General features: G+C 37.6%; 2 protein-coding genes across 2 annotated transcripts in view; both read left to right on the plus strand.

Annotated features, from left to right (window-relative positions):
* Positions 1–12,592, plus strand: part of LOC133845293 (four and a half LIM domains protein 2) — a 72,312-nt gene that overhangs the window by 6,883 nt on the left and 52,837 nt on the right. The window lies entirely within an intron of this gene.
* LOC133842694 (uncharacterized) lies at positions 9,806–11,762 on the plus strand. The gene has a single exon (XM_062275895.1). It carries the CDS (start codon positions 10,037–10,039, stop codon positions 11,600–11,602), a length of 1,566 nt encoding a protein of 521 aa, XP_062131879.1. The 5' UTR covers positions 9,806–10,036; the 3' UTR covers positions 11,603–11,762.

Genomic DNA, 12,592 nt, shown 5'->3' on the forward strand with positions numbered 1-12,592 from the left:
TGATCACGCCCACTTACGCCCCTGCAAATCTAATAACAAGCCTGAGCTAAAGTCGCGATTGTTGAAAATAAGGTTGCGATTACGTAAAAATTCTAAAAGTTATTTAAGAAATTGTTTTGTATGGGCAAAAACGCATTCTTACGAGTACTACGGGTCCTAGTTACTTTATCTGCTAATTTGGTATATTTTGCACTCAACGGTGTATTTTGAATATACTAAACATAGTCTTTGGTATATTTTGTATATAATTTTGAGGTATATTAATTGGATACACACTGTTTTGCTTTTATTCTCAATAAATTTTAAATTTATAGCATTTGCAATACAAAAATTTAAATTATTTTGAGACATTTTTGGGGACAAATAGAAATTTATTTGTTCTCTCAAGCTTTTATTTTAACTTAGTAAACAAGCTTTTTTTATATTAATATTTTCTAGCTTTTAGCTTAGTAAACATGATTTTTTATATATGAATATTCTGTAGTAAATTTCATTATTAAATTTCTAGATGTCGCACATGAGCTTCATACTTGACAGTGACCGATTTGTCTCAAGCAGTTTTCCAGGAAATTTCACAATTTGTGTGTTCCTGTTTTCCGTTTTGTTCTTTTTCATTTGTTGAGGCAACATATGCTTAAACATGAAACAGTTTCAAGAAATTAATTCGCAGAAATCGCACTGCAAATATAAATTTATAGCATGCAAATATCTAAACAATTTTCTAATTTGACATTTACGAGTATGAGAAATGAATTTATAGCTCAGTGTAAGTTACTATATAGTATATAGTATAGTATCACTGACTGCATCTCATCATGTATGTATATAGATGTCATATGCCTTCAGCTTATTTGCGTTTTAAAAACCTTGCCTTGCACTTGTTGAGTTACGCTTGACAATTGACAACTTTGTCAGGCTTTTAATATTTTAATTGCATTATTAGTTTTTTTCATAGCTCGCGACACTTTGTCTCTGACTATGACTTTGTCATAAACATTTTGCAGCTGCTGTGCGCACAAATTTAACACCCCAATCTAAATCTAGAGAGTGACAGAAAGTTGTTGTATCTTCTCTTGCCTTCTCTGCCCATCAGCATAATCATCTTTAGGTCTTTTGGTAATTGTTGCGTGTCGCTGTTATATTTCCCATGGGCGTGTTAGTTAAACTTACACAGTAGATAGCTACGCACTTGGGTGGTTTTTGGCTAGAGCGGTGGAGTATCGACTTTAACACACCTTTACCTTCCACTGCCACAGTTGTTGACCAGCTGGTGTGGTGGCCAGGTGGCCAGGTGGCCAGGTGGAGAGGAGGCTTGTCATATCATATAGCAATGTTTGCGCAACGAGATGGTTGCACGAACATCGCTTGGGCGGCGACAGGGTTGCCACCCTCTGCCTCCTCCTCCTCCTCCTTCTCCTACTCCCATTACAAACTGTTAGTGATGGTCAGCCATAAAAATATTATTTTTATTAACTTGACAAAACAATCCATATAATTATTTTCCGGTTTTTGTTTTGTTTAATAGTTCAACTTGTCATAAATCCCACATGATTATTAAATTTTATTGCCTTATACTATACATATTTTACCATATAATTTTCACCATCTCTAGTTGTTAATTTGTATACCCGCTACCTAAGGGGTAGATGGGTATTATAACTAACCTTATGATTCTTATAAAGTTGGTTAAAATTGTAGAAGTTATTAAACAAATTATTTTATGTGTATGGCAAGAAACTTTGTTGCTTTGGTTGACTATGTGGTATATTTCTTAAGAAGTAGTATATATACCAAATAAGAATGAAGGCCGTAGTATGGTATATTTTGAATGAAGAGGTATACTGGTATATATATACCAAAATGCCTAAAGGTCTTAGCATGGTATATTTTGAATGAAGTAGTATATAAGTATACTCCCAAATTATCCTTAGGGCCTAAGTATGGTATAGTTTGAATAAAGTAGTATATATGTATATAGTTGCTCTGGTTCCTCTTTATTATTCGCCAATCAAATAAAAAATAGAATAATATATGTACCAAATATAGCTTTGGGTATATTTTTGTATTTTTGTTTGTTGTATTTTAATTATGTAGGTTTCTTTTAAGTATAATACAGCATGTTCGTGCTTTTATACAGAATAGGTAGCGGGCATCTCAAAGTCAAGCCTACTCGCCTCTAGCCTTCTTACTTGTTTATTGGTGTATTTTTGGGCGTGCCATATATTTGTTTCTTTTAAGCATAAATATTGATATATTATTATTAATTTAATTGATTTTTTGTTGGCCTAATGCGTCGATTGCCCAGCAGCTGGCTAGCAACAAAAAGTTTATTGCAGCCATTTGTTATTTTTGAGGCATTTAAAATAGCGAAATTTATGTTAAATTCAAACAGCTGGCCGCAGTCATTAGCTGAGGAGGGGGACACACGATGCACGAACTCGTGTAACCCCAAAAGCAATTAACATTAGTCAAACATGTGTATATATAGTATAGTTGTATTTTCGATTTGTTTGGCTTAAAAATTCGTTATAATTATTGCTAATCACCTGCGAACGGTCAACAACGGTTGTAAATTGCGAGCAAGTCGAACTTGAAATACGCTAACAATCCAATTGACAAACATATGTATCTGACAGATACAAATCTGGTTTCAACTGTAACTGGTTTAAACATCGCACACAGGTGAGGCTTGTTTTGACAGCTTTTGCTTACGATTAAATCTTAATTAATTAAAGACAATTTTATTAATTAATTCCTAATTAACTGCGACTATCGGCAAAGCTCATCTCTTCGAGTCGGGTCATAAAAGTCGAGAGCCGTAGCAAATTAATGAAAACTAATTATAGATTTGTTTGTGATAAAAACCAAGCTCAAAAACTCTCAGTTCAACAGAGGAAGTGAAGAATGTGTTTTGCGCTCAAAACTTCGTAGGGAAACAATTTTGACAATTTCTTTCAAGTCTATTAATAACTGTGCGTAAAGTGGTTGCTTTGAGATTCTTTGATTTGCTTTTCGTTTTGTACTTTTTCGGTTTGATTTTTTTTTCGGGTAGTTGGCAAAAGTTTTGTGTCGTAGATAAGGAAAAGCAAACGAGTTATGTTTGCCAATAAGTAAATTAAACAAATTCTCTCTTTCGGTTTTGTTGTTTAAAAATAAATTTCGACGTCATTCGGCCTATCGCTAACTGGGCAAAGACGAGACGCGTACATAGACAACACTTTTTGGTGCCCCGTTAGCGGTCCAACTACTCGTACAACACTCGAAGCTAGCAACCAACTCAACAACTCAACAGCAACTCAAGTGTCTGCAGTTTTCTGTGGCTGTTGCTGTTGCCGTTGCTGTGGCTGTTGCAGCTGCCTCTGCCTCTTCCCATGCGTCTCTTGGCCATTAAAACGCCATATGGCCTTTCTCCAAAATTCAAATAAAACAGTCATGAGACACGTCATGAGGCGCAAGCAAGCAGCCAAACAGTCAAGCAGCCAAGCAGGCAGCCAGGCAGGCGAACCAGGCAGGCAAGCAAGCAAGCAAGCAACGCTTGCCCTGGCTCCAGAGAGTTGCAAAGCTCGCGTCATGCGTGCCACTTGGCACCTATGTAGATAAGAAGTGTACGTAAGGTCTATGCGAGGGTGGCACAACAAATTCTCCACTTTGTTAGCTACTTACATAGCTAGAGAAAACAAAGGGGAGATTGTAAATATTTTGCATGAAAACATTTCAAAACCAAACCAAACCATATTCAGCTGATAATATTTGTTATTAAGTTATATGATAAACGACTTAGCAAACGTACTTTAGCAATCGAACTTTAATGTTTGATAAAAGAATTTTATAAAAGAAATCTTGCAAAATCAGCAAATTTCTATTCAAATTTGTGAAAGATTTGAATGAGATTCTAATGTCTTAGGCTTATAAAGTTTTATACGAAACTTGCTTCTGGGCATTTTTCCTTATCCGAAGCTAAGGTATCATTGTATAATTGCTTCCAAACTTTGTTTTTTTGATGAACGTATTAATGCAAAACATTTTAAAGTATGTGTGTGTATATTTTTGAACTCGTGCTTCAACAATTGTAATATAATAATAACAACAATCTATAGTGTATGAATTTTGAGCAAATATGAAATATGCAATATGAAAAATATGAAATAAATAAAATAAATAAATATATAAATAATACAAGTAAGAAAACTACAGTCGAGTGTACTCGACTGTGAGATACCCTCTACCCATTTTGAATAAAAGAAACATATTTTGCGGTATTTTCTCAAAATATACCGAATATACTGCAAAAATACTAAAAATATACCAAATGGTATATTTGGTATATCGACATAGTACCGCATTCAAAATATACCATAGACGGCACAATATACCAGATTGTCAGCCAAAGCAACTCAGACCCTGTAAGTAAGCGTTTTTGCCCATACAAAAGTATTTCTTTAATAACTTCGACAATTTTTATCTGATCGCAACCAAATTTTCAGGAATCATAACTACTATAGTAAATATTGTATATACCGAAATTCGCAACTCTAGCTTTAAAATTACGCTTGTAATTCGATTTTTTTTTGATTTGCGGGGGCGGAAGTGGGCGTGGCAAAAATTTGAAACAAACTTGATATGCGTGCAAACATAACAAATGCTGTCGAAAAAAAAAATTATAGCTCTATCTCTTATAGTCTCTGAGATCTAGGTGTTCATACGGACAGACGGACAGACGGACAGACGGACAGACACACAGACGGACAGACGGACATGGCTATATCGTCTCGGCTGTTGACGCTGATCAAGAATATATATACTTTATAGGGTCGGAGATGCCTCCTTCTACCTGTTACATACATTTCCTGTCGGCACAAAGTTATAATACCCTTCTACCCTATGGGTAGCGGGTATAATAATAATATAATAATAATATAATGCTTGTCAGCTATTACTTGTTACTTCTCGAGCTGCCCTCGCTTGTTAGTATCGCTATGTACAATGGTCTATTTTGTGCGCCGGTCGCTACGTGCACCGCCGGCAACCGGTCACGTTTCGCTGTTGTTGTTGCTGTTAATGTGTTGTTGTTGCTGTTGGCGTAGCTGAAGCTGCTGGTGGAGAGCTAAAGAGTTAGAGAGTCAGCAGCGTCTCTCTATTCGTAGGTAGTAGCTTTGGCTCTGGGTTATAGCTGTGGCTGTGACTTGTGTCTGTGGTTGTGGCTGTGGCCTCAGTGGTGGCCCGTGGAGACCCAACGACTGGATAGCTGAGTGGCCAGCTGTGCAGACCGCTGCTCATAACTGTAAAAACACGCTCGCCCACTTCCTTGGAGCATTGAACAGACAGACGGACAGACGGACGGATGATCGGACAGACACATTGTCCATGTGGTGTGTGTTTGATTTTTGGTTTCATTTATTGCTTCATTGCTGGCATTGTTGTGTGTGCGAGCGGCGAGCGGGGAGAGGCAAGAGGCAATGCTTGTCATTGGCAGGCTGTGTCTATGTGTCTGTCTGTTTGTGTGTGTGTTAATTTTTAATTGTGCTAAATGTGCACATAAATATCAAGACAGATAAACACAAACGCACGATATATAGACAACAATGCAACAACAGCAACAATAACAACAACAGCGACAGCAACAACAATTTATTCACAATTTTCAATTTCAACACCCACCCATGTTTTGGCTTATTTGAAGCTTTTTTCTTTGTTGAGGGGCATGAATGGATCTAGCTGCCTCGTCTGCTGCCTATGCTTGGCTTTTGTTGCCTGACATTGGCACCAACAGCTGTCATTGCGACTCAGTCGCAGTCGCAGTCTCAGTCTCAGAGTGTGTGTGTGTTTGATGTTTGCTTGTGGGCTATGACTTAATAGCTGATAAATAATGTTACTCGCATTCTCATTCGCATTCGCATTCGCTTTCGGGTAAATGGACGTCACATGTGCGACGAACAAAATGCATACAAAATGTGTCAAATGCTCTCTCATTGCCCATTATCGAGACGCAGCAGATACAATTGTATCTCATGGGACACAGATACTTGTACATTTTTATTGTACTACCTACCACTTACTTTCCTTTTTCCTATGCCTTTTCCCCATTGCCATTTTCATTTCCATTTCATACATAAATAACCAGACTGAGCGACAACTTTGTTTGCGGGGTCCTCGAGGCCCACTTGCGGGCATACACTTCTTCTTCTTCTTCCGCTCATTCTTCTTCTTCATATTCTGCTTCCTCTTCTGGTCGTACTCGGATGGGCTATTCAACAAATTGCCGTTATTATTTGGACACTTACATTTATAGTTATGAATTCAACGTGTCTGTTCGTGTGTGTGTGTGCGTGTCCATTCATGCCCATAAAGTTATTTATATGTGCCAAATATAAATAAAGCCAACTATAAATTAATCAATATTAAGTAGCTGCTTTTAATAAAGACAAATCAATTGGTTTTCAGGGAATTAAATTGTTTTGCTGTTGTAATTTATTTTTCGAAAATATGTCATTTGTTCACCATCTATTAAAATTATCGGGGATTGTTTTTTTTAAATGAAAATTCTATAATTTAACAAAAAAAAAAAAAATACATTTTTGAATTCGAGGAAATTAAATAATTTATGCTGTTTATTATTATTTTTAAAGATGTCGTATTTAGGGTCGATTTTTCAATCTCTCCATAGAGTGATCTATGGCTATTATTTTAATAAAATGGTTTGCTCAATAAAGTTCTCTACAACGAAATTCAATTTTTCAAAGTACCCATAAAGTTCTGAAGATCCTTTTCTTTGTAAATGTAAAAATACGTAGAATAGGTGGAAATATTGTATAAAAACATTGAAAATCGACCCTTAGTTATTTATAACTGTTTCTCTAAATAAGTACTTTAAAAATTTATGCTTAATAAAAAAGATCCAGCTTCAAACATTGTATTAGTTCGCAAGGAATTAAATATATTTTGCAATGTTGCTGTGATATTTTTTCTGTTCACATTTAGTCAGTATTATCTGTTATGAAATTAATAAAAGTGAAGATCTAGCGAACACAATTTTCTTAGTTTTTAGAGAATTAAATAAGTTGTGTATGCCATATATTCCATTTGTTGACACTTATAATCTCTTAATCTCTTAACACATCTTTATATTCATACTTCAAAGTTTAACTAATAAGACAAAGATCAAAAATTTCTTTGCCTAAATAATTTATTAATTCCATATTTCCATTCGTTCACACTTAGTCATTATTAGCTGTAAATGTGCTTCTGAATTAATACATTAAAATTCAGCTCATAAAAAGACTGACCAAAAATTATGACCATGCGTAAAAACTTTCCACATTTATAAACTAAAAACTATAAACTATAAAGCGCTAGTAATTCTTCATATATGATTTATAGGCAACCAAGCACGTTTTTTGATCAAATATCATCTGTTCTTTGCTTTTTGTGAAACACTCATCTGCTGTTGCTCATCCTATTTCTCACACTTCGTCATAATTAGCTGGCAAATAGCATAGTTATTTGCTTTTTTTCGGTTCTGATCTGAATTATTATTATTTTGTTAAAGATTAAACAAAAATCCAAACAATTCGCATAAACAAATTTATTGCATATTTCCCCCCATCCAACACTTACTTTTTCGACATAATAAACATTTTGCCGTAATAATAATTCTTCTGGTGTTGTGTGGTATTTTGACCCACTGCTGCGTGAGGCTGCTGCGGCTGTGGCTGCCGTTGAGGCATGTGGCAGGCCAACAAAAATCATGCAAGTGTTAGCGAGAGTTGTCAGAAAAGTTTCTTTTTATTAGATATATACAAAATTTATTAGAAATATTGAAAGCAGCTTTTATTGCGACCCACGCACAAGTTGGATTTTCATGTTTTTATGATTCTGCAAATGGCGTGAACTTTTTCCATCACCCGCTGTGATTTTAGATTGTCGGCAAAGTGTGTACATGACTTGAGCAGAGTATAATAGCTGCTGCTTGGGCAAAATATATAAATTTCAAAACATTTATTTGGTGCATTTTTCAAAATTGATTTCAATTCCGAAGCGAACAAGCGCCTTCGAACAAGTTGCAATCATTTTTCATTGCATACTTTCCGGCTGTCGCTGGCTTCGGTCAACCGCGCGCTCAAAAGTATGCACCATAAATTCTATTGACAGTCGGCTTATTTTGTGGCATAAAATTTGTAAATTTATTTGGTTGAAGTCTGGCAAATCGGCAGTCGAAATCATATTTTTGGTTGTGTGCACTCATTAATATTCATGTGGGAATTAAACACATGGAATCATTTGCGCACATTATCCGTTTAGTCATCATAAATAATTGCCAATACGAACAGCTGCCGCTGCAGCAATCAAAATGGCTATTCGCACTTGTTTGAACAGAGCAAACCGTAAACATCAAACAGCTAAAGATACAATCTAATGACTCTCATAAGTTTTTGGCGGAATCGGAAGCAAAACAAATCAAATCACACAAAAGTGCGCGCACACGAAACTCAATCACTCATTAAGGCGAACAATGAGGCGTCTAGCATCTCGGCAACGCCATCAAAAGCCATCGATAAATTCAGACTAGACTACAAGCTACAAGCGGCGCACCGCTCTGCACAGTGGGGAAAGGGTTGAAGAAAATGAGTCCAAATATTTTAATTATATTATTATTATTATAGCTTTTATTATTCTTTTTTCATTAATAATTGACTAAATAACTTAAAATTTAGAATATATAAAAATGTTATTTATTTATATACCTAAATATTTATATGGTTTTTTTTTGGAAATGAATTTTTAAATTTAAATTTTTCTTATTTTAGTTTGTTTATAGAAAAGTGATTTTGAATGTAAATAAATTTACTTGTTTTGTTCGATGATTTGCATTTACATAACTATCTAATAACAAATGAGAATAGCTGGTAATTAAATTTTCGTACTAAGTTACTCTCATTATTGATAATAACGAAATATTATTTGTATGAATAATTTTATTTATTATCTCTGAAAGCAGATTGATTTAATTAACTTCATTGGAAATACTTAAATACTTTGTAAAAGCAAAATAAACCTATTGTATTGTAATCAGCAAAGTTTTCCATATTTATATATGTATTTTGATAAGTCAATGTAATTATAGCCTGCTCCAGTTAATAATTTATGCCATTTTGATTTGAATTCAAACTGTAATTGCTAGACAAAACTAAAATTAAAAGTTCGTGCCGTAACTTAATAATAAATCGCATACTTTGCATAAGTTTTTTTTGCTGCTCAACTTGAACCACTGTGCACAGTGTTTGTTGGTTGTAGAGAACGGGAACTGCTTAGTTGGCACTTCAAAGCGACAAACAAACAAAGGCAAAGTGCCCACAACAGACAAAGCGGATAGCTGTGAGGTGTTGCTGTTGTTGTAGTTGTAGTTGTTGTTTGTTGTAGTTATTGTTGCTGTTGTTGTTGCATTATCTGGCTAACGCTAATGCGTTAAATGAGCTGTTGATGCGCCGCGCCAGATAACTAATTAGAGCGCTTTCTGGTGCATAAATTACGAAATCAGCCACAAGTTGCAAACAAAGCCCTAAAACCTCGCTTCACCTACGCACGACGACGAACGCTGATCGCAGCTCAAAACTCTACGTCATATTATGGCCATAAAGCTAAACACGATGATGACGTTAAGTATACGCCAAATTGGTCAAAACAAAATAGAGAGAGAGAGCACAAAAAAAATGAAATAAAAATGACAAACGAGCGAACGCAAAATACAAAACACGAATGACGAGCCGAAGCCGAAGCCAAAGAAATTCTAGTGATCCGCGTAATAAGTGAAGTTAAGTTGGCAGTTGCTTTGTGGCATTTGCCAGCGACAGACACGCGAATCGCGTAGCGAAGCGAGCGAACGAAAGAGAGCGATTACTAATTAAAGTGTGGGACAGAAAGAGACAACAAATTATAGACAACGCCGCAGATTTGTCGTCTATCATTTTTGTTTGGTTTGCTTGACGCCGCCGGGCGCTTGTCGCTGAGCTTAGCTTGAGTTCGCTCCAAGGTTAATGAGATGTCATTTTTTCGCAATATACGTTCATCGTTGGCATCGGCCACGTCGTCGCGCAAAAGTTCCTCACGCGACACAACACCAGTGCGCAGCTGCAACTCGCGTCCGGCCAGCGTGATTAGTTCCCGTCGGGATTCGAGCACGAGTTCAACGCTTCAGCGTGGAGACACTTTTATACTGAATGATGAGGAAGAGGAGCAGCAACAGCGACCCACAGAATCGAACAGCAGCACGCTGGAGAAGAAGTCAAAGAAGTCAAAGGTGTTTAGCAAATTCAGCACATTCACGAAGCGCAAGAAAACCCCTTCACCCGAGGAGGTGGCCAGCTATGAGCATCATCCGAGTGACACGGCTACGAATACCTACTACAAATGGCGCAGCGATGGCGATCGCATGTTGGACTACGATGCGCACTCGGATCCCTTTAATTTCCTCTACGAGCAGCAGGGCAGTGGCCACAAGAGTCGTGCACAGGAACGTCCCTCGAGTCTGGGTTCCAATTCAAGTGGCAGCTTTGATTCCAGCACTTATCGCAAAAGTAAAACGCCCACGCATTTGCGAGAGCAGCTGGAGCAGCTGAAAACGCATTCCAATGACGATCTGCTCGAGGAGGATGAACGTGAAAAGTACAAAACGGTCACACTGAGCAGCTTTCGCAAATCCTTTCGCGATCGCCTGTTGCAGCAGCAAAAAGAGGCACCCCATAATCCAGCCTGGTTTGTTGAAGTGCCACCGCCGCCAGCAACAGCAAATGGAGGTGGAACAACATCGCGTGGCGAGTCCAAGGAGAACCGCCCCGATTTTCTCGTCTTCGACAATGAGAATTATCGCCCGCAATCGCGTTCCCCACTGCGTGATCGCCCCTCGCGCTCTGTCACCCGCTCGCCCGTCAAACGCAATGAGACTTTTCGCGTGGCTCACCCCACAGTGCGTCATCTATCGCCATCTCCAACGCCGTCGCCCGCTGCCAGCTCCATACGCATTGAGATCAAGAACTCCATACTGCCGCACTCCCCGGGCCGCCTAGTGCCGGTGGGCGTGGCCAAGCCCATGCCCACCACGGAGTACTATGCACAGCGGCTGCTGGCCAACAGTCTGGCGAGGCAGACGCCTTCCCAACAGCAGAGTTCAGGCAAATGGCATCGTTCACCCACGCGTTTGACAGGCATAAGTCAGCTGCAATCATCGTCCGCTCCACAACGCAGCAGCGGACGCTATCAGACCACTGTGCACATTGGCAGCGAGTCGAGCAAATTGGCAGCGTCGCCAGCTGCGCTGCCTGCGCGAGGACGTGCGCCAACACGTGTTCAACTCTACGGCAGTAAACCGAGCAATCGACAGCAGCAGCACCAGCTGCAACAACCGTCGGCCACATACTTTGGCGGTCACTATAATGCACCTGCCACCAGTACGGCGATCAATACGGTCAGCAAACCTCTGGCTAATTCTAGAGCGAGCGTGGGCAACACCAGTGCCAATTGGGGGCGTCGCATCGAGCAGCCGTCGCCAAGAGTTGTCGCCCCCGCGCAGCGACGTAATCGATCTCCGATCAAGATTCCATGGCGATAGATCGCATACCAACTTTATTCGAACTGCGATCAGTGATCGAGCGATTGTTGTTTACAAATTGCAAATAACTTTAGCACGCTAGTGAAGAGCGCGTGACACGAATAGTTTTACGAGTATATGCGATAGTCGAATTATAATAAATGAATTTAATTTATAAAAACTGTGACTTTTCAATGGTTCATTAATGGATTAAAAGAACGGCGAAGGAAAAGTAGTTCTGAAATTTAAGTGAAATTTAGGCGATAGAAACTAGGAAAGATACATGGATTGATCGATAAAATGAGATATCAATATTGAAGGTTCTGATTTACACGAAATTTTAGTGAACAAATATTAGGAAAAGTATTCCACCATAATCACACAATAAAATTAGTCCATATGCGATAGCCGACTTAAAATAAAAGAGTTTTTTTCCTGAAAATCATCGATAATGTGGAAACTGCGAACTACTACAGTAAACAGCAAACGAATTTGTTGATTGAAGTTTTAAAGAAAAATAAATAGATAGCAAAGAATTCTGCGAAACGCAAATCTATCAACAGTTTATAAGGCGATTTATTAAGTAAACAATGTTTATTTAAGAGTGCGTGATAAAGATTTCGCACAAAAAGGTTTTAAGATAGATTTTGAATATAATTTCGGTAAACAATTTTTATAGATAAAGATATAAGATGAATGCATTTTGAGATAAGAAGCTTGGCTTAAGCACAATTTTGAGAAATTTGAAAAATAAATTTGAAAAGTATTAGAAAATATTTGTCAACTAACAAAAGAACAAATCGGTTTATAGATGAGTTTAAATTAGAATGCGGTAAAGCAGATAAATTAGCTAGTGATAAAATAAGAGAAGTGATAAGCAGTTTAATATAGAATATCAAGATAAAGACAATTAAAAAATAAATACTAATAACTATCGAAGAACTTGACAAATAGTCAATTTTGCTTAATATGGAATATTCCTTCGATCCAAAATCCATTAAAGAACTATCA

This window comes from Drosophila sulfurigaster, chromosome 3 (genome assembly GCF_023558435.1).
Source record: "Drosophila sulfurigaster albostrigata strain 15112-1811.04 chromosome 3, ASM2355843v2, whole genome shotgun sequence".
In the NCBI taxonomy this organism is placed as follows: domain Eukaryota; kingdom Metazoa; phylum Arthropoda; class Insecta; order Diptera; family Drosophilidae; genus Drosophila; species Drosophila sulfurigaster.